The following is a 22994-nucleotide window of genomic DNA, read 5'->3' on the forward strand; positions in this document are numbered from 1 at the left end:
TTCTCCCTGGCGCGCACGTGTGCTGCCCTGGGGGGTTTGACAATAAACCCCCGAGCGGGCCGAGGGACAGAACACGGGGGGGTACCTGCGCCGGGACAGCACGCGAGGCGGCGTTTGTAACGTCAGCCAGCGGCAGGAGGAGGGAGAGGAGGAAAACGGGCAGTTCAGTACGTCAGTGGGAGGGTGAGGTTAGTTAATGTGTTGAAGCATAAATCTTCTGCGTACAAAAATCACCATTACCAGTTCGGCTGTGCTCCTGGGGCATGAAAAAGCGAAATAATGACAGAGCTCAGTACCTTTCCCTGTGTGTAAGCCGACATGGTAAATCCAGCTCATATAAATCTGTCTGGAAAAGCAAGACCAACTTCATGGTGTTTCCCATGACCCGAAGAATTCTGTTGCAGGCAGTTAATCCAGAGGTAACTTTTGCAGTCATGGGATGGAGCACAGCAGCACCCAAGGCAGCATTCACAGGCAGAAAATACCCTTCGGCTCCTTCCAGAACATTACAGACAGAAACTTGGGGGTTTTACTCAAACTGTATCTACCCTGGTCAGATTTAGGTTTGTTTTTTTTTTTTTTTTTAAGTAAGACTTGGTCTTTTCTTATGAAAGAATCTGAAAAATATAGAAACAGTACTTTTTTTCTTCCTTTAAAGGGCATGATTCTGTTTAAATAACTTTTTGAACGTAAAATTCTTTCAGCTGTACCAAGTTTCTACATCGACCCCGTTCCAGTTTCTGCGTAAATGGCAACACTTCAGTGTCTTTCAGCATCACCACTGTTCCCGAGACCATGGGACACACGCAAGGTGAAAGCCTTTTCTCCCTCTGGCACCTTGTCACCCGCACCGCGCAGCACCCCAGCGCCGGGACGCGCCGTCGCTGCCGCGCTGCTCTGCGGCCCGGCCGTGCCGGATCCCGCTGGGAGCCCCTGCCCGGTTGCACCCCCCTGCCGCTCTGCTGGAGCTCCCCCAGCCCCAGCGCCGCGTGTGCCAGGCGGCCGCGGCGCACAGGCTTGCTTGCTTCACCGATGCGTTTGTGCCCGTGGCGGTGCCGACGACATTGCCGGGGTGCCGTCGCTGCCCCTGCGGGCGAGCAGCGGGACGGGGCGGACGTGCCGCACCGCATCGCACCTCGCGCGCAGCATGTGCCGGGCACGACGGCCCCACGGCACGTCCCCCGGGGCGGAGGAGGCGTGGGTCACGCACCGTGCCCGGGGGAGCGGGGGGCCGACCGCCGGCTACCCCGTCGCTGCACGTCGCGCCGCCGCCCATCGGAGCTGGGGAAGGCGCACGCCTGCAGCAGCCTGCGAGCACCGAGCTCCCGGCTGCCCGCCGGCGGCCGTGCGCGGCTGCGACGCCGCACGCCGCCCTCCCCGTGCCCGCCCCGCTCCGCGCCCCCCCTCCCGCCGCCGCCGGCGGGGCCGCCCCGCGCCTGCGGGCGCGCAGCGGCAGAGGGCAGGCGCGGCCGGAGCGGCAGCGGCAGCCGGCGAGCCCCGGGCGCGGCGGGCGGTGCGCGGAGCATGGCCCCGGCGGGGCGGCTGTGCGCCGCGCTGCTCTGCGGTGCGCTCAGCCTCTGCAGCCTGCGGGCCGCGCCGCGGCAGCCCGACACGCTCTACATGTGGATCGATGCCCAGCAAGCGCGGGTCCTCATCGGTAAGCGGGGCCGCTGCCCCGGCCGGCTGAGCAGCGGGCGGGAGTCGGGCCCGGCGGGGCTGCCGCCCATCGCGCCCCTTTGCCTTTCGCAGGCTTCGAGGAGGACATCCTGATCGTGTCCGAGGGGAAGATGGCCCCGTTCACCCACGACTTCAGGAAAGCCCAACAGAGGATGCCCGCCATCCCCGTCGGCATTCACGCCATGAACTTCACCTGGCAGGCAACGGGACGGGTAGGTGCAGAGACGAGGCGAGGGGCGGCTCTTTAAAACCGGACAGGTGGTTTGGCTGTGGAATAGTCGGGGAGACCCTCTCCGAGGGTGCCGGTGCGCCCCCAGGTGCGGGTCGCCTGCCGCCGTGCCCCACGCCCACGCCGCGCGGGCAGCCCCCGGAGCCCGCAGGGTGCCGGGGCGGCGGGCAGGGCTCGGGGGCGGCAGGACCGGCGGGCAGGGCTCGGGGGGCGGCGGGCTGGGGCGGCGGGCGGCAGGACCGGCGGGCAGGGCTCGGGGGGCGGCAGAACAGGCGGGCAGGGCTCGGGGGGCGGCGGGCGGCAGGACCGGCGGGCAGGGCTCGGGGGGCGGCAGAACAGGCGGGCAGGGCTCGGGGGGCGGCGGGCGGCAGGACCGGCGGGCAGGGCTCGGGGGGCGGCGGGCTGGGGCGGCGGGCGGCAGGACCGGCGGGCAGGGCTCGGGGGGCGGCAGGACCGGCGGGCAGGGCTCGGGGGGCGGCGGGCTGGGGCGGCGGGCGGCAGGACCGGCGGGCAGGGCTCGGGGGGCGGCGGGACGCGCGGCCCCGTCGCGGGGAACGCGTGCTTAAAGGCGGGGTTGTGGCGTGCGCGGTGGCGCCGGGTGTCCCGGGCGCTGGAGGACGCGGCGGGCCCGTGTGAGGCGGGAGCGGCCACCCGGAGCCCGCGGGGAAGACACCGGTTGCCTTTGCTTTCAATAAAACTTAACCTGGCGGTAGTTCGGATGCAATTTTCTTTCGGCTCCCTTCAGTTTATGGACGTACGCTACAGGTTATTCATTGATGTCTATTTACTGGACGCGCATGCTTCATTTGTAGTTCTGGTAAATAATAATTGTCTCCTGTAGTCTTAATTTTATCAAGTTTAACTGCAAAACCACACAGCTCTGTAGTGTATTGGATCCCTTTGGGTTCTTTCATTGAAAAGATAAGAATGACATGTTTTTCTGAAGAAACAGATGCACGATTTGACATGCTGACAATGTATGCTAAATTTGCATAAAGCTGAAACACGTTAGCATACGTTGTGGCGGATACAGAAAAGAAATCAATGTAACAGAAAAACGATGGATGAAATTAAGTCATTTTTAAAATCCGGACGTGGACTTCATGCAATAAAGAGCTTGGTAAAGATGAAACAATATTTACCTTCAAACATTCAGTGTAAATTGGTTGTATAATTCAGCTAATTGCAGCTTCACCAATTTGGTTGTGGTTTTGGTTGTTTTAAAATACTCTTTCTGACTACAGAACTTGTTTGGCTTTGAGGTGTTGTCTGAGGCCCTTGTGATTTTTTTTGCTGTCCTCACAAAGCCTTTGAGTTCAGGAAACACTTCACCTCTTCTTTTAGAGAGGGAAGGGAATGCAGAGAGACAAAACTTAGTCACAAAGGCTAAGTGACTTGCTGAAGGTCTTTGGTGTTCCAGTTCGGCTTTACAGAGGAAGCGACTTTGTACACCAAGGGTTGGCATTTAAGTACCTAGAAATAATTAGTGTGGTTTGGGACGATATTTCCTGTGATGTTTCTCTGCCAGCTTCGCTTGCTGTCCATGATAAAATTTACTACCTCTTTTTGGGAAAGGAGGATTGAGATATTAGACTGAACCTTGCCCTCCTTTCTTGTGCTCTCCTCTCCCTCCTTTGCTGCCTACAGGTAGCTCATTAGGAAAAGATGATTGTAACACTGATGTGGAGTCACAGGCTTAAAGACAACATAAATAAGTGTTCCCCTTGACGCAACTTGCAGGACAAAATCCCTTCTGAGCAGCAGCAAAGCTGTTTAACCCATTATTCCTTCTCCTCTTGGCTGAATTACTGAGTTCCTGTTAGATGAAACATAATTTGTAAGTGAAATACCTAAACGGTTAAAGTCACGTCATTGCACCACTCTGTCCCTATAACAGTGTGTTAACTTTCAGATGTTCATGGGTCAAACAAGTGTTAAAGCTGAGAGACTCTGCATTTGGAGATTTTATAATCTCATCTAACTACTCCTTACAAGTTCATCTGTGTGTACAGTCAATAAAAACATTGGCACTCCAGCCTTATGGCTGTGGATATTTAGATACGTATGCACATCTGCAGATGAAGAGCAGGATTTCAACCAGCAGCCTAAGCTTAGGAAGGAGTTTCAACCCCCTAGTCTTTTATGAGTTGGGGAAAAAATGGATATACTCAGCATCCTAGAGAAAATGTCTTCTTTTGGTATTACAGTCCCGTTGGTTTTTGTATCCCTCAGAGGTGTTTGGTTACAGCTGCCTGTTACTCACTGTTCTTATCATCCTCTGTGGAAACCAGGGCAGTTACTGTCCCTCTGCCAGGCAGCTCTTTATATGATGAGAAAGGGCAGGAAAAAACATGAGTATTTCTTCTGTAGCCCATAGAGCAACAACACCATTGCCCACAGTAGTGCTGCAAAGAGAAGCAGGATAGAAGTTATTTGTGGCAAAAAAACACAGTTTCTCCAGAATTTCCAATATTTTATGAGGGGAACAAATGAGCACATTCTAACATATTTTTTCAGTGTTCTCTTTTGTTTTTAAGTATACATGTTCTTAGAAGTTTCCATTGACGCATCCAGGAAAGTACTAAATACTTGCTACCTTTATTCCAGCAGAATACTTTTTTCTGGGGATTTCCTAAGTCTGGGAAGGGGAAGGGAGGAGAGGAGAGAGTCAAGAAAGGAAGAAGGAAAAGAAATTGAAATGTATTCTTTGAAAGAGGAAAGGCATTCAAGATACTGAGGTACTAGACTGCTTTCTGTGAAACAACTGTTCACTAGCATACAGCTGTTTCCTGTTTGGTAAAGCTGAAATAATTTCTTCTGTGAGTTTTGTATTTTGTGCCTTATATCTTGTATCCCACTTGAGATTTGAAGGTGTTTCTCTGGAGCGCCAAGGTTTTGGGCACTGTCAGTAGCATATGCCACAGCCTCTAGCAGTAGCTAGACCGTTTTTGGGTCTATAGAGACCAGACTTCTCCTGAGAAGGTACAGGAGATCCTGTCTGTGTCAACAGGAAGGGGAGTGAGAGAGTGGCTGGGTGGGTGCCTGGTAGCCAGCCAAGGTCAACCCACCACACCTGGGCTCTCCAGCAGGGTAGGGCTAAGTCTCTCCTGAGATGCACCCTGCATCCCTGTTTACACCTGTGGAAACTGGATATAAACATCCTGTGGGTAGATTCCATCTACCTGCTCCTGGGATAAATAATGATCCAAGTTGTAGGTGAGTAAATAATCCAACCCAGGGAGTGGCAATACTTCTCAGTCCTGCACTGCTGTGTATGTGCATAGTCTAGTTCAAAAATGTCTGTTGAAAGGAGTGTTTTAAGGACTAGATTGTACCTGTATTCTGTATAAACTGAAGTGGTAAAACCCCACTGCGTTTAAGATGTTATGTTTCTAATGCAGTGGCCTTTCTGCCCTGCATCTATTTTACACAGAAAAGACTCTTTATGGTATTAAACTTTTGAAAATTAAGGCCATTTTCACTAGAAAACATTAACCAAAGAAAAGTATGTGTTGCTTTTAGTCCTTAGTCTCTTAGTTCTAAATAATTATTAGGAAATATTGGGGAAACCCTGAAATCTAAGGGTCTGAAGGTGCTAAATACCTACTTTTTCTGGGGAAGTCAGGATGAGCCAGGGGTTATGAGAAGGCTAGAGTACTGCAGAATGGATTTGTTATGTTTTTATGCACTTCATGGTTTTACCTGTGAATTTAAATATAAGATTACAGATGTTACGTTCTCTTTAGAAAAAATGTAATCTGGGTAAATTGGTGGTTACAAAGGTTGCTCCTTGATTTGAAAGGTTTAAAAAAGCAAAAATCAGTGGTAATATATACCATATGGTAGGCATCTGTGTAACCACTGGAGCTCACTGGTGTGTTTCTTGCTCTTATTCTGTATGGTTTTTGCAAAATAAAGAATAATGACTTTTGGGGGTCTTGTCCTCTGGGAAAGATTGCACTGAAAGGCTTCCCAATGAGAGAGGAAGAGACCCTATTATGCTATCTAATGCTATGTCATGTTTCACCATGTCCACCAGTGGAAGGTAGCAAAGATTGCAGTGATAACATAATCTCTACAGTGTTGAGAAACGTATGACAGGTATTTAAGTTCCAAATACACAACCCAATATGTGTGGTTAACTTTCAGTGGGACTTCTGACAGCAATAGAATTAAGTTCACATGTGAGTATTGGTGGGAGAGAGCCATATTTTAAAAAAAAACGTTGATCAGTGACAGAGCAGCAGCCAGGTTGATTTAATAGACAGGAGGTGAAAAAAGAAACCAAACAGCAAGCTGGAATTTTTGTCTTGTAGTAGTCTCTGGTTTGATCCACAGAAGCAATCAGCCTAGGCCACAGCCTGCCCAGGCTGCTTTCTTCCTTTCGTATGTGGGAGAAGTATTTGGGTGAGAAGCCAGAAGAATTATTGTAGCAGCTTCCCTCCTACTCCCAACTGTCATGAGTACCCCACAGCTCCTCTCCTCTTGCATGGTTGAATGCGTGTGTCCGTGATGTGCCATTTGGTCAGTTGTATGCTGGTGCCTGAATCCCATGTCTCATGGTGCATGGATATCGCATGTATATTAGTGCTAAAGACATATCCAGCCTGGTGCTGCTGGATGCATGCCATTTTGTGGTGTGGCAGTGGTCGTTCTGCCCTATGACAGGAGATGTGCGTTGTGTGCAAGGGAATAAAGTGCTGGGGAAAGGTCTTTGGTCTGGGAGAACTTCTGGTCACAAGAGCACAAGTGTCAGGAGATAAGGGGGCATCCCGGCATATAGTCCTTGGGGCCCTTAGAAGAGGCAACTGGACCTGACCCTACTGGAATGGCTGGGTTACTTCTGATCAGAGTTATTGATAACCTTGAGTAAAGCAAAGAGATGCGTACCTTGTAAAGAGAGTCATCAAGGCATTTCCTAGCATCATTTCTATATTGTAAAGTGGAGCTTAGGAGTGCTATTTAATTACAGCTTGTGGAGGATAGTTCTGATCTCAGAGATGTGAGCATCAACCCTGAATAGCTCAATTGATTTTTCTGGAATTACCCTGTACTGCTGAGATGTAGCCTGACTATGAAGATAAAATGGAATATCCAGCTATGCCAGTAGAAGTTTTGTTTCCTTGTCCAGAGGAAAGCTAACAGACTACCAGTTTTAAGGCATTATTGATGTAATAGGGTTCTCCATTCAAACATCATTATTTCCCTGATAAACTGAAATTTAAAAAAAACAACAGTGAATTTCAAAGCATGTAATTTTTCAAAGGAAGCCTTTCTTCAGAGAAGCTGCTGATTTTTTTGGTAAATATTTTACTCGTACCCAGCGATTGCAGTGATGCTTTTCAGATTAAAAAATGGCTCATATGCACAATTTAGGGTTTTCTTCTGATAACGGTATTGGTGTTCTGGAAGTTTGGTCAGGGCAGTCACATAAACTTGCACTCCTGGGATTTACAGTAGTACCTTCACTGCAGTTTCATGTTACCAAACAGGGGAAATACTTTGTTTTCTGACCTCTGTACCAAAATTTCCATGTGGAATGCGAAGATGTTTACATACTGTGAGCATGATTTTTAGACAGAGCGTTCTCATATTGAGAGCACAGCTCCAAACCTTTAATATTTAGATTCTGCTCAGCTGTGGTATTTTGCGTCTCAGTGTTGTAGACATGCCACCAGGGATCAAAGTAATGCTGTAGAGATCCCACTTTCTTAGTAAGGCAGGCATGTGCCAGCCATCTGGTGTATCTGCTGATAGAAAACAGCAGTAAAGTTTCTCAAAGTTTTGCCAAGAAGAAAAGAGGGGGATTTATTGCTCAGCAGAGATGAGTTACAAGGCACCTTGTAGTGTAAGCTACATCTGGTTTCCATAGTAATTTACATGGTATATGTGTAAACTACACAATTATTCTCTTTACACAGCAGTGTAAAGCTGTGTTAAATAAACCATTCTTCAAGATTTTCGTTGTTTATCCTTTCTATAAATATTCTAATATATTTTTAACAAAAAAGCTTAAGTAATAAAATATTTCCACTACTTTTACAGTAGTAGCTGCATTGTACAACCTAACTGCTGAGAAGCACTGGAACTAACAGGACACCCCGAGCTTCAAGACTATACTGTGTGAAAATGTACAGATTTTTTTTTCCCCATGTTACTAATGGTTTTTCTAAAATACAAAATCTAAGCTGTGTTGCTTTCTTCTTCCTTGTGGAAGTGAAAATGTTTTCTGTCAACATCACCTCTTACTTACAGACAGCTTCCGAAGCATGTTCTTGGTGGTCCAAAGTTAATGCCATTACAAGTAATGCCATGGAGTAAAAAGTAAGAACTAACCATAACAAGAACTAGCTGGAAGGATTTTTAATGTATTTAACAACTTTTGTTGATATCATGCTTTCCAAAGAGGTTTTGTTTTTTTTTTTTTTTTGGGTAGCTATGAGTATGAATGACTTGCTTCTAGTGAAGTGTGAATTATGTACGTATAAAATGAATGTGAGAAACTGTACTTGTCCTAGGACATGCACATATGAAAGGAATACGGTGTGACCCAGAGCTTTCAAAACAGTGATATGTAGTAGTACTGGCATCATGTTGAACAGAATTTTGGGTATTGGCTCAGAGCAATGCATTCTTGATTTCTATTTTTAAAGCTTTCAGGAAAATGCATTTCAAAACCATTTTTTGTTTTGCCTTCCTGTGGCATTACACTTGGCTTGCCAGTTTGTTCTTCTTTTCTTTTATTTGTGTACAAATTCCACCTTTTGAAAGATGCTACTTCTATTATTCTCTTCCATTCTGCTGTTCAACCATGTTGGATTTTTTTGTTTTGTTGGCGTATTTTTGTTTGCTTGTTTGCTTTTTAACTGTTTATTTGGGGCCTAACTCTTTGCTACATCAGACTGTAGCCCATACCTTGTGGAAAGTGCAGTCACCCAAAATGCACAGCAAAGAACAGGCAGTTGCATTGCAACACATAGTCTTTCCATAACAAAACACACTGTTCTTTGCAGTGAATTATATGTATAAAACGTAATAGATTGCTGCCGCAGATATATGTTTCAGTAGAAGTTAGCTTTATTGCTGTTTTCTGTTATGTAAATGGCTTGTATCACCTGCAGACTTGCTGAAGGTGCACTCTGTCACAACATCCAGGTCATTTATAAAGATGTTAAACAGTATGGACCTAGCATCAACCCCTGAGGTACACTGCTAGTGACTGGCCTCTGGCTGGGCTTGGTGATGCTGCTGATAACCCACTGAGCCTGGCAGTGCAGCCATCCACCTCACTTAATGTAAATCCCACTTCCTCACTTCTTCTGTGGGGATGTTCTGGGAGACAGTGCTGAAAGCCTTACTACAGTCAAGGTAAACAAAATACACTGCTCTCCTCTCATCGCCCAAGCCAGCCATTAACACAAAATGGGTCGGGCACGAGCACAGAACTGAGACTGGCTTGTACAATCACAGAGAAGCAGCAAACTGAGATCTGCCTCAGAAAAAGTAACATAAATAAAACAAGGGCAGTGATGCTGTTGTAGGACTTTATCCAGATACGATACCTGAAATCCACCACAGTATGTGGATTTGTAGTCCATTTATAGAAGACTGCGTAGCTGCACTAAAATGCTGAGGAGTTACTTGACAAGTCTGATTTGGAGAAGAGGCACATGCAGAATAGAAATGCCTTGGTAAAGGCTTACAAAGATTTAGGGTGGATTTTTTTTTCAGCCAAACAAGAAAACACCTGGATTTTTTTGCATCTAGTATGAAAGTTTGCTTTGTTTTGTAACCATCTGGTGGAATCTAGCTTGCTTGGCTGTATAAGGAAAAGTGGGCAATTACCTTCCAGCTGCTTCAGCACTTGCTGCCATCACTGCCAAATACTTCAATAAATAACTTAGAGACCAAATATGGCTTTCAGAGCTGGTTCCACAAATCCTCTGAAGTTGCCCCTTAGCCTGGATAAACGACTAGCTAAACCCAATTGATCCTAAAGGAAATAAATATGCTTGACATCAAACCTGGCAATCTCCCAGCCTCAGGTTTTGACCCATCACCAGGGAAAACAAACTCCCTAAACAGCAGCCCACTAATGAGAAGATCTGTCGCCAGCCCTGAGTGCTGAAGCACAGAAACCAGTAGCAAGAGCAGCAGAGCCAGCCTTCACAGCGATGGCTGCCTAGAGGAGGAGACAGCAGGCTCTTGGACCGTTCTGACCAGCAAAGAACAAGTTCAGAGCTTTCAGTACTGCGATTATGAACCTATTTGTTCTGAGAACATGAAAAAGACATGGAGAAATCACAACTTGTTGATGAGCAGGAGAAGGTAGGCTCTCCCTGCAGTGTTTTCTACATGCTGTCAACTTGCAAATGTGTGAATGTTGATATGGTGGATGGGGATCTAAGACTAAAAAACACATAGGCAAGAAATAAAGTCCACTGAACAGCTTCAGTAAGGAGTACAAGTACCAGCTTCAACCTGTTCCTTTTAAACTGCAGCAAACTGCTTTCATTTTTCCAAGTTTGAGCCTTAGTCAGTTCTCTTTCTTGCAGAGGTTCTGGGAAATAATTTGAACTGTTGAAACAGAATCCATTTGAAACAAATTTATTTTTCCCTTGTGAAGCTACAGGTACAACAAATTACTGCAAGTGGCTATGTGTCTGCAGTATTCCACCCAGAGACCTTCAGTGAGAACAGGCAGGGTGTACCACAGAGCCCACTGGCATCTGCCAGAAAGGAAGGAGAGGCAAAATACAGTTAACTGGGTCTGTAATCACAAGCAACAGATGAAATGCATAACCACATTAAGAGTTAGGAAATAACTTGCTAGCAGGTTGTGTTGACCATTGCATTGGTGGTTTTATTTATTTTTTTTCTTTGTGCTGGGTTTTCTTCCTCTCCTTCCTCCCAGTTTTGCAGAGGAACATCTATTCAGATTGCATAGGCATGATCAGATTTCCCTATTGGCAAAGGAGTGTAGCTGAAGGCTTATGACCCAACATGTTGCTCCCCTCCAGTCAGAGCTGTGACATGTTGGTCTTAAGTACAAGGTGGAGAAGCTTATACTGTGCCTTACAGAGAGAAATTAGAGATCTTGGTTGCATCAAGAACCACCTGGGTTTCACATTTTTACTTGACATAACCGTACCTTTCCTTTGATGGGACAAAGTCTGCGCCTTATCCTGCCCAGTAATGGCATCAGCATTTGAATTATATCAGTGTGAATATCCTGATTAGTTAATAGACTCTTTGTAATTGTCCTTCCAAACATTTGCAGTTGAGTAAACTTCATAATTTATATAGTTGGTGCCATGATGCCACTGTGACTATTATTTGTTTAGACAGCAATTAATTGAAACCTAGCAGTAGAATTACAAGTTTTAAAACATTCCTATTTAACTTATTTATAAAAGACCTTTATTCATCCAAAACTAAGGTTTTCTCATCCTGTACAATACAACCAAGCAGTATAAGTTCTTTCCATTAAATTAATGGGGAAATATTTAAAAGGATGAGGAATCTGACAGTTTGCTGGTGGGAGGAGTGATTACCTGGACTTACAGAGCTCACAGCCTCTGCAAGTTCTTGTGAAATCTGTTTCTCCACCTCTCCCCAGCCCCAACATCTCCAACAGAAACTTCTGTCTCTAGGTTTGTATGTTTCCTGTCCCTGTCTGCAAAGATTGAGGTAACTGCAGTAAGTCTTTCCTCTTCTTGGTTTAGAGCAGGTGATGGAGCATACCCAGGTTCTTTGGGATTTCCTCCCTTCTGCAGGCCAGAGGTCTCATAAAGAGTGCGAAGTAGGAAGCCGTTTTTGTGAGGGATGGAAAGAAAGGGATGGCTGTTGCCCTTCTGTGAAAGTGGCATTGTGAAATTCTTCCTTCTGTGATTCCTTTATAGCCACTCCCGGTAAAAACAAAAGAGGATCCCCAAAGTAACCCTCTTGGCTCTGAGAGGAGAGCTGTGCCAGTCTCCTGCTTGGGCGCTGTCTGGTTATTCCACTCAGGATTGGAGAAGGTGGAGGAAGCAGCCAGTCCCCAGGGGCTTCCCTGAGCACGGTGAGACACAGAAAGAAGGGCTAGTGCTTTTCTTATAACCTGAGCAGAATTCCTTGAACTGATAATTACGAGAATTTGCAGCACTGTTTCACACATTATTATTATTGTTATGTCTTGACAACAAATCTGGTTTTGCTACCCTGGCCACATTCAGAGGACCGTTTACATGCATGAGCATCTACTCTGATGGTAATCAAGCAGCAAAGATGTTTACGTGAAGCTTGCTTTTTATCTCTGATTACAGACTTCCAGATAAGCCAGATTTAGTAATGGTATACTTAAATTACTTCCTGTGGTAAAGTCTAAGTTATATTTCTGTCAAGGGCAAGATGAGCTACTGACCACTCTCAATGCACTGAAAATATTTGAAGACATTTATTTGAAAAAGCAAAAACCCTTGGATTAAAATTTGTACAACCTGCATGTCAACAGCTCAACCACCAACTAAACATACCTTTCAGTATATCATTGAAAATGGACCTTCTAACTGAGGTGTGTTGTTTGCCTGTTGTCCTTCAGGAGTATGTTAATAGCCTGCAGATAAACCACAGTTTTTTGGAAAACAGATTTCTACTACTTTAAAAATCTGCATTTGAAAACACATATGTGGGTTTTAGGAAATGACCAGCATGGTTTGAGCTTGAGAGTTTTTTCCATATACATTTCCCCCAAAAAACATTCCTAATGAATCTTGTTGTCAGCAAGTTGTGGCATTCCAGTTTCTGCCACCCATAATTCATATGAATCTCAGTTTATGAAATACAATTGAAAGGTGGCAGCAACAAACTATTACATTAAGGTAGTTGACCTTCATGTGCAAGCATGCTTTCCCCAGACCTCTGCATGTCTTGTACTGCACAGCTTGTGACTGTGCAGTTTACTGTGTATCTGCATATTAATGTGTCCAGTTGATGTAATGGGCCAGATTTCCAAAGGCTACCCAGTGTTTGTAACAGCCGTTCACCCTGAGGAAGCCCACGGGCCTTCAGCAGCAGTTCTTTGGTTCTGAGATTCACAGTTGCAAAAGCACCTGAGTCACGTCTCATAGATGAGAGTTGGTATGGGCTCATGTACCTAATGAGCTTTGAATGTCTCGTAAAAACAGAGGCAGAGGTGTTTGTACATACAGCATTATTCACTGGTATTTCCTGGTTTTTGACTGCTTAACTGGATACCATAAGGCTTCTTGAAAGTTGTTTCTTTTTTTTAACACAAGTGTTTTTTGTATGACATTTTCTCTGTTTCCTTTAAAAGAAAACCAAATGATCGAAAGGTAGAAAGAATTAGGGAAAAAACTCTACTGTGTTCCTCAGAGATCTGTAAGTTTGAAAACAGCTTGCATGTTACACAAACTGAATTGTCTAGACAGCGGTGTGTCTCTTCACCCTGAGCGGAGCAGAGATGGGATCTCCTTCCCCACGCCGGGGAGGCTGTGGGAGAGGAGCTGCAGAGAGCAGGTTGTGTGGGCCTTCCTCAGCCGCAGGGCTCCCCGGCTGTGCTCCATGGTCCTTCTCCGGTACATTTTAGGAGATCCACAGGAGGGAGCCCATATGCTGTGTGCACCACCGTGCTGGCAACGGCTGCTGGAGGAGCTCAGGCTCACTTGACGCAGGAGTGCATGGGTTCCAGGCTGGTTTGCCTGAGAACCTCAGGCGCAAAAGCAGCCGAGCATGGGCCTCACCTTTGCACTAGAACAGCATCATCCTGAGCTGAGACAGGTCATACCCTGACCAGTGGATTTCCTCACTGGCAAACTGTATGTGTGTGGTCAGTGTGATCACAAATGCCTCTGGTGCAGCATCCTTGTCCAGCCTTCCGTGAGACTGTACAACATTTTCCTAAGATGTGGCAAGAGAGTCACTTGAAAACAGATGTGCGAACTGTCTTCACTTCAGCTGCACAGCACACCTGCATGGCATGCCACAAACGGAAAGGTGGCACTTGGTGACTCCCTGGTTACATTTTAGAAACGTGTTTGTAATCCAGCGTTGCTCCAAAGAAACCTGTTAACACAAACTGCTTAAAACCCAAAGCTTAAAAACATGACAAACCTGAGTCAACTTGAATTATTCCTGGTGTAAAACCTCAGTGAACAATAGCAAGATATTTCTGAGGGTGGGATCACATGTTTGGATTTTTAAGTTTTTCTCAGAGGTAAAAAACCTTGTGTCCGCATGATGACTCTGGCAGTGCTATCGAGAATGCACGTGCCCTGTTTGGGTGTGGGTTCTGTTGCTTTCAGCAGTGCATTGAGGGAACCAACTTCTTGCTGATGATTCGCAGCTTAGCTGCTTCCTCATGCCAGGATAATAAAACGTGACGCCTGTCAATGGCATAGGAACAATTTGCCTCACTTCCAGTGCCATTCCACAACAGCTTCAGCCAGGCTACCACCTGACACTGTCCCATCTTCTTTCCCATCCCTGGTCACACATTTCCATTCTCTTTGTTGTGCCAGTGCTGATGGGCTGCTCAGGGAGCTGCTCTGGCTGAAAACTAACCCTGCAGAAAGAAGTGATCAATTTTTAGTTTCATCTGCTCTCTTGGTTAGCTCATCACACGGGCTATGTCTGAAGAGGGGGGACTGTGACAGCAGTCTCAGCCTGCCTTCTGCTGCCCTGGTGCAGTCCCAGTACTGCAAGCTACAGAAAATGTGGCAAATCAAATCAGAACAGAGAAACAACTCCCAAACCCCAAGCACCTTCTCACTGGCAGAAATTCAAGCAGAACCAAATAAAATTGACTCAGCCGGCTGGTATCACAGCGAGGCCTGATGCAGGTGACAGGTAGGGCTGGACCCATAGGCTGCTGTCTGAGCACTGCATTTCTGCACCCTGTAGTGATGCAGAGAGCTGACCTGACAGCTCAGCAGGGCCTGCAGTGCATGACATTGTTCTGCTCCAGTGTGTCTTTCTTCCTGCAAGTACCATGGACCACACTCAGTCCAGAGCTACTCACTGCGTTTAGTCAATAAAGGCTGGTTTGGGGCATTTGGAGAACCTCCAGCAGCCTTTGACTCCAGCAGAAGTTAGGGAGTGTCAGCACATCTGGGATGTATTAAGTGACAAAAAAGGACAATTTGGCCTCAGTCTGCAAGAGCAGACCAGATTTACCATAGTTGTGCATCAAGGAATAAATTACATCTCTGATCTTAGCAAAACTCTTTAATCCCAAATGGGGCTGTTATCTCAAAGCAGAGTATAAGCTTCCGGTGTCATCAGACTCCAGCTGGTTTTTCAATAGAGGTAAATCTGGGGAGGTCCACGTATTCTTGTCTGAAGCTGAACTGTTTCACTGGCATTTTCTCTAATAAAAATGAGGTTAGGGTCTCTGCAAAACATTCTTGTGGGGACCTTTCAGCTGCTAGCCCTCCCTGTCAGGATTTATATTGACAGATGATAGGCCATGTTATCCAGAGTGGAAAAAAACCCAGAAGGATGATGTAGCTTTCCCAAAATAAGCTTTATACCTTTCTGAGTAGGACTCAGTCCTGCAAATGTGTGCAGAGGGTTCATCTGGAAGCTCAACTTGACCCTGACTGTCACAAGTCTTCCTAATTTCTTTTCATCTTCCTCGAATGGAGGGTTGCCCTGGTCATGCCAGCACTGCCTGTACCAGAACACTACTTTTGTCTTTCACCAAGTTCATCTGCACAAAACTTTTAACCTAGAAAGTGCCAGGACTATTTCTTAATCCCACTGAAGATAGGGACAGTAGCAGAAGGAGAAAAAAGGAAAAACCAGCATGGCTCTTTGCCATGTTCATCATCTGAATCCCCTCTAAATAAAGATTGTGACCAGAAGAAGGAGAAGGCGAGAAGGACAGGCCTTGAAAAGGAAGGGACTGGTACACTAGCAGTGGCTAGGGCAGAAGACAGACATTTTTGGTGAGGGGGCTTCTCTAAATAACCCACTTAGACTCAGTGGAATGGTACCAAGTGGAGAGAACTGTGTTCAGCAGCACAGCCACGTGCCACAGCAAAACTCAGGACTCACTGCCTCTGCGGTGTGCAACTTTAAAAACCAGCACAGAGAAATTCAGCAGAGCCCAGGGCACGTGAAGGTGCCCACGCCAAGAAAAGGCTCCATCTGCACCAGGGGGAGCGAGAAAGGCAGTTCAAGACAGCAGGTAAATCAGACTCTCACTGGGCTGAATTGTATTCTGCAAGTGCTGCTCTTTCCTCTGAGTGTCGAGGAAATTGGGAATGAGCTGGCCTTAAGGAAGATACTTCATTTAAATGCTGGGAAATACATTGGACCATTTTGGACCTTAAATCAAAAGGCTGGACCCTGTGAGGCTGGCACTGTAACCCAGGGGTGAAGCTGTGCAGATCCTGCCTAACCTAAGAAACAGCCTGAAAGACAAGTTGTTTGAAAAACTGTTCAGTTTCTCATCAGAAACTGGGGATATGGTAGTACTTTCCTGCTTTATGATGCTTTGCAAAATTTAAGGTATAGTTACGGAGGGCATAACTATATGGAGGCCTGTGTGGTACGTGGAAATATTACAGTAATGTATGTCCACATACCAGGGTCTTGTCTCAATAGCCAAATCAGTGTTTTTTCAGGTACAACAGCAAACACACAAGTTCCTTTTCAGATGCACCAATCAAACATTCTATTTAAATAAAAATTTAGTTGTTCTTTCATGGTAGAATTTGCTTTGGTCAATGTCAGCCTGTGAAACAAGAACAAAATTACTCTGGATATTTACAAAAAAAAAAGGCATTGAAAAATCCATGCAGCAGATGTTAAAAGAGAGCAGTGTGAAGGAAGTCTTTCTAGCAACTAATCAGATAAAGAGTTGAATTTTTTCCAAAATGTTTATACCGTAACTTTTAAACACTTGTTTGCTTGAAATACAAGGCTAAAGACCATTATCTACTGAGCAGTAGATAAAGAAACTCTCACTCAGAGGTGCTTCAAACTTTCTGTCACTTAGGTGCACAAAAGCGGAAGCGTCCCACTTTGAGACCCTAGAAAAGGACTCCAGTCTGACAGAAGCTGCTGTGTGATTTCATAACTTTTGGGAAATTTCATTGCTTACATTTTGGGGAGAGATATTTATTATATGGGAGCGCCAGTTAAAGCCAAGAGTGAAACACATGGACTCAATAAAGGCCCAATTACATGACCTTTGCTGTTTGCCATGCTTTTAACTTGTGTAAGTTATTGATTACACTTTCATGAGATCATAATGAGAAGGTTGTTCTTTGGTAATGGTGTGCTAGAGGAGCTTTATCCTCAACTTCAAAGCTGTCCTGTGAGGCTTAAGAACAAAGGGTTGGAAGTTTGAAGCATGGCCAAAATGAATCTGTGTGCATTATCTATGTTTACCACCAAGCAGGAGGTGGATTAGCATATTCTTCAGCTGTGAACTTTCTCTGGTCACGTCAGATGAGCCACCATCTCTAAGGTTTACATTTGTGCTTTTAAAAGCATTCTGCTTAATTAAATGTAGTGTCTGCTCAGATCTCCATCGTAACTAGTCTAAATGCTTGTTAGTGCAATCGTTTCCCTAATTGTAAAGGTTTTATTGAAATTATTTGATATTCTCTGAAAAGAATTTTCAGGCTAATTTATTAGTTATAAATAAATCTATCCAGAGCCTGAAACTGCAAACAGTTTGTAATCTATGTAAAGATGCACTCCCAGGACCAGCCATCCAAGGATTTCACTTATTTTTCAAGCTATGAGGGGAAGAAAACAACCTCTCAGTTTATTCTCAATGTAGATAGAGCCACATAGTTGTGTTGCAGGTGCGGATAGTAGACCTGTACAGCATTGTTTTGTTAGGAACTAACCTGATGAGACAGGTTTTAGTTTTTTTCTCTAAGAGGCAGTAATAATTTCCCCTTAGGAAATCGGCATTTTGAACATCCCTGATCATGAAATCTCCACTGGAGAGAGCACTGATCTTCTGGTGTGTGATGAAAGAATCAGTTAGCTCTTGTTGAGCCAGAACAAGAAATAACTTCAGGATAATAGCTTTTACCAGTTATCAGGATACCAGAACAATATGTTTCATTAAATATTTGAAGATAATGAAGGCTTGTGTATCTTTAACTTTTTTTAATCTGAACTCTTAATGCTGTTTTTCTGTTGGGGATATTGGTTGTTTATTTCCCCTTCCCCAAAGCAGAGTTTTCTAATTTGCATCTGTAAGACATAGGAGAACACAATTTAAAGGAGTCTTGTGCACCACATACACATTCCAGACTGGTTCATGCTGCAAAATATTATTCCTTGCTATAGATTTTCAAGATGTAATTAACTGTGAATCTTCATGAAACCCCATTTTTGTCTCCTTTTAGCTTAGTTTTCTCAGTAGTAACTAGGGAAGCAGTAATAAAATATGTTACATAAAATCTGTTAAACAAGAAAACATCTAAATATGGAGAGTTGTGCTCTCTTGCTTTCTCTTTTGTTTCTGAATAAAGTAAGGTAAGGAAGGAGTGAGAAACCCCAAGACTTTCCTCAACAAGTAGCTGTAAATTTGTTGTGACTGTTAAGAAATTCTGCATGCCACATGCCTTTGTATCGATGTACTTGTACTTACTTGGAAATTGTTGTGGATCTGTTTGCCCATCTACTGCTTTCAAAGGCTTTAGCCTTGTGGAATGGTCCCACTGTCCCCACTACAGATGCCTACTGCATCAAGGGATTGACTCTGATCTAACATTGGCAGGCTGATGATGGACAGAGATGTGCAACAGGTGTTTGTTTATTTGGCTCTCTGTTTCAGGTAGTCTACTTTTCTTGCGTGTGGGGATGAGTTTCAAAGTTAATATTCTGCTGGTGTATTTCGATTTTTCTTTTTCGCTGGTGCCCATCTTGAACCCCACTCTTTCTGCCAAGCCTTTCAGCTTCCAGTCTTGTGTTGGTTTCAAATGACCCCTTCAAATGCTAGAGCGCTTCCAGAACTCAAGGTCTGGTGGGAGAAAATATCAGCTCAAAATGACCAAGTAGCAGCCCTGTTTCCCCTGTCTCCCAAAGAGTAGCCAACTGCCAGAAACTCAACTGCTAAACGTAATCTAAATCTATTACTTTGCGGCCTCACCAAGCTTCTTGACAGTGATTTCTTTGCATTACTTACCTTTACAGAAATTATTTTCTTATTACTTGGAGGAAAGGTTAATGTATTCTTGCAAAGATTTCTGTCCATCTCTCCTGTGCAAAGCATTCTCAGAAGCCTGCAATGTCACCTCTCAAAATCTGGGGCTCTTTTTGACAGCAATGAAGAAATTTCTCTTTTCCAGCTTTCTAAGTCCTTCTTTTGGAGGATGTGATCTGCCATCCACAGTCACATGTCACAGGAAACATTAAGCACCACTTAGTGATCTTCCATTGACAAAACCAGAGAGTTTTTGTCCCATTCTTCTTCTAAAACCACTAAAACCACAAGTGGTTATTGTTGAAAGTTGAAAGTTGCATGCAGGGATTCACTCCCTTGTTAAAAAAGACTTCCTCCTCATGCATGGGTTTTCTTCAGTCTGCCACAGTTTTCTTAACGTGAAGAAAGCAGGCATAAAACATGCTCTGCAGAGCTGTGTGCATTTCACCCCAGCGGTGTGCAATTAACAGTCACATCATGTATTTTTCTTTGAGATTGCCCATTTCACTGAATTCTGATTTGGGTCCTTCTTTCTTAGAAACACAAAAATATCTCCATTTTTCCTTTTGTGTGCACCTCTGATTTTGTTAATCCTACTTCTTCAGTTCATTCCCATACCCTTAGCAAACAGGCAGGTTATCCTGTCTTCTGTGTAAAATGGTGTTCTCAGAGTGTGTTTCTGTATCACTTTGTACTGTTAAGCATGCCTCCTACTTTGGGACTACCTTGTGAAGCTGATGGCAAATCTCTTTGAGTGTCACACGGAGGTACAAAAAATGGTTTACCCACTCTGTGACAGGACCATTTATCAAGTAAGGCCAGGCTGCCTTCCCTAGCAGAAAAATAAAACTTTGTAAGCAGACAGTTTATTATCTGCTTGTCTAAGGAGGCATCATTATGATGTTCATTACGGCAGTGTCTAGACTGCACTGCAGTAATAAAATGTGCTGCTGACATACATACTCATACTCTGGCCAGGCTCCTTCAATAGCCTGGTACGTGCAGTATGGTTACAGCTCCCCTCTTTGTTGAAATTCATCTCATTTTGCTTCATGCTTCATCTTGGAATGTAAACGGACCAACTCCTCTGACCTAATGCAGTTAGTATCTTGGAGAAGCAATGGTCCATGCTGTAAACACCTAACAAACACATACATTGCCTCACTTTGTGATTTTATTTATGGCATACGGTGCTGTGAGCATCTGCTATGGATAATGCCTACTAGCATCTTTTAGCATGTGCATAGCCAGAAATATTCATGGATCTGGGATAAAAAGGAACTTTTTTGATGAGTTTCTTTCTTTAAATGTAGAAAATTGGCATTAGGGTATATTTGTCCTTTAACTGGTAACATTCAGCACTGATCCCTTTAAAATAATGAGAAGAAAATACAGTTAATTTCTTACATCTACTTGCAAAGCTAGCACATGTTCTCTTTTCCTTGTTAGAAGGGCTGCAGATTTCATTAGGTTATTGAGCTGTGACATACAACACTTTAAGCTACTCTGCTTCACTTCAGGTGCTACAATTAATTCTAATTCTACATATTTCACGTAAAATGAAGAAAACACAATGCACATTCCTGTGAATGTTTTGATTAAATACGAAACAAAACCAAGGTGGGCACAACATGGCATCTGAGTGATAAGAAAATTCTAAGGCAACAGATCTTGTACTGAGGAGTGGAGTTCTGTAGGAATTTTAAGTGTGTATAATTTAAAACCAAACTGCCAACAGATGTTTGCTACAATTCTTGTTAGAGGGCTTCGTTATTTTTATAACCTTTTAAATTCCTCTGATTTATAGAAAACAGCCATTTAAAGTCCATAAAAGTTAATCCTGACCATGGAATTATTTGCCTAAAAAGAAATTTCCTCCCTTTGCTGAAGGCTTAGTCCACATGAGGAACAGTTAAAGGGCAGCTGTGCAGGGCTACCTGCTGCCTGAAGGCACTGGGTCCCCAGACTGTTCACACACGGTCTGCAGGGGCCCTTGCCTCAGTTTCTGAGCATCTCAAAGTCTTTACAGAAAAGTAAAGCGTATTCTTTCTTGGGTGCTTCCTGAAGTCAAGCCAAAACCAAAAATCTTCTGTGCGTGTAGAGTGTGCAGTTGTCAAAGATCAACAATTTATCTCAAACCCCATTTCCTCCGTCACCTCTGATCACACCATTTCTCTAAGATTTAGCTTCGGTACCAGATTTCCCCTCACATGCCAGATGCTTCATAGGCTGTCTTAAAAACAAAAATGTCACGAGATTGTTTTCGTAATGAAAAAGGGATTATAAATTATGAGTTCCCCCTTTATCTCTCAACAATATCCCAGGAAATTTTGCTCTCACTCACAATGACCACTTACAGCATAAATTACGGTAGTCACTAGACAATATTTTAATTGCACAGACCTATCTCTTCAATTAACCATCATGACTAAATTTCATGCTAGGCTGGAGCATGGTAAATATTTGCTGAGAGTGTGTTGTTTGCTTTTCAGTCATGATGATTAATGCAAATTAATTGGCAATCAACTCAATTACAGCGGGGCAGTACTGGAGACTAGATGTAGGGATTGTGTCAAGATAGATTTTTTCCAAATAGATAGGATTTATGGCAGCCAAATCTTGTTTCAGATTCACAGGTCTGAGGAGTTAAAACTACTTTGCTCCACTGTGCAGCCTCTCTAGACTGATTTTTGTATATAATTTTTATATCAAAATTTAACCACCCAGTGCAGTACGTGATTTGCAATCATACTCTGCAGCACATGGCTTCATAACTTTGAAGTCATGCTAGCTGCATCCACATGAGGTGTTTCAGGTCTTCTTAGATACTATCATTTGCAGGTGTCCATTTTTTGTCAGCTCAGCAGATGTACAAACCTTGGTGCAGAAGTGGTGAGAGTAGGTATCTCCCCCCAGTGCAATGTGTGGCTTTCCTCACGAGCAGCCTGTTGCTTGTGCAATGTCTCTTCCCATCTTTTTAACATGCGAGCAGAACTTACTCCTGCCTCGGGCACTAATCACTGCTGCGCCTCTGCTCTGGTTAGAGGAATGCCTTCCTCGTTAGGCGGTGAATATTGTGGCTCATGCAGCAATCGTTCCCCTTTCCCACAGTGAACTTTCTTTTTGTCTTTGTCCTTAGGCATCGTTTCAAGTCTAGAAAATGTGATTCCAGTTCCTTTCCTACAAATTAAGGTCTGGCTCACAAGCTAACCTGCTACAACAGCATGGCTGGAATGGAAATATGGGAGTGGAGCTATTTGGTCTAGTTAGCAGTTCTTGTTTACTAGAGTAGTACGAACATAATGTTTTAATATCCCAACCTATTATGACCTGGTTTAGATATAACCAAACATCAAAGCTAACCAATGAGAAACAGACAGAACGGCATTGACTCACTCATTGTACTATTCTATAGATGTGTGGAGACATATAATTATTTTTCTGAACCAAAGTTTTATTTGAAAACAAAAATGTTCACAATCTGACTTTATGGCTTGTTTTCATATTTTGGCATGGTATATTTTACTGGGAAGAAATGTCTTTAATTAAAAGCAGCCTTTTGAACATTACCCCAGACTTCAATTTTCATCTCCTGTTTTACTGCTTTGCTGTCCCCTCTCCCTCCCGCATATGCTCCATGTGTTTAACCCACCCTTAAAAACTTTCATCGCTTCATTCCCTGTTGTTTTGCAAGGCCTCCTCTGCGGTTTCTGTGCCGACACAACACCCTCCGTGTGGATTGTGCCCCCCACATGCTGTTTGGGGTCTCCTTGGTGTCCCTGCAAAGTGACTGGAGGTGCTGCCAGGGCTGATTAGGAATGTCTTAACGACCTTTCCACCCAGCTCCTGAGTGCCTTGCTGGTGTCACCAGAACCTAAAGGGAGATGGTCCCTCACACACTGCCAGGGTTTCTGC

General features: G+C 44.5%; 1 protein-coding gene across 1 annotated transcript in view; it reads left to right on the forward strand.

Moving 5' to 3' along the window:
• The first annotated feature begins 1258 nt into the window (after window positions 1-1258).
• The window catches only part of WIF1 (WNT inhibitory factor 1), a 43600-nt gene continuing 21864 nt past the window's right edge, over window positions 1259-22994 (forward strand). The window contains exons 1-2 of the mRNA XM_013302949.3: window positions 1259-1657; window positions 1750-1889. Of these exons, the coding sequence (XP_013158403.3) occupies window positions 1525-1657; window positions 1750-1889 (273 nt within the window). The 5' untranslated portion in view covers window positions 1259-1524. The remainder of the gene's footprint in view (window positions 1658-1749; window positions 1890-22994) is intronic.

The sequence above is a fragment of the Falco peregrinus genome, chromosome 6 (assembly GCF_023634155.1).
Source record: "Falco peregrinus isolate bFalPer1 chromosome 6, bFalPer1.pri, whole genome shotgun sequence".
Classification (NCBI taxonomy): Eukaryota; Metazoa; Chordata; class Aves; order Falconiformes; family Falconidae; genus Falco; species Falco peregrinus.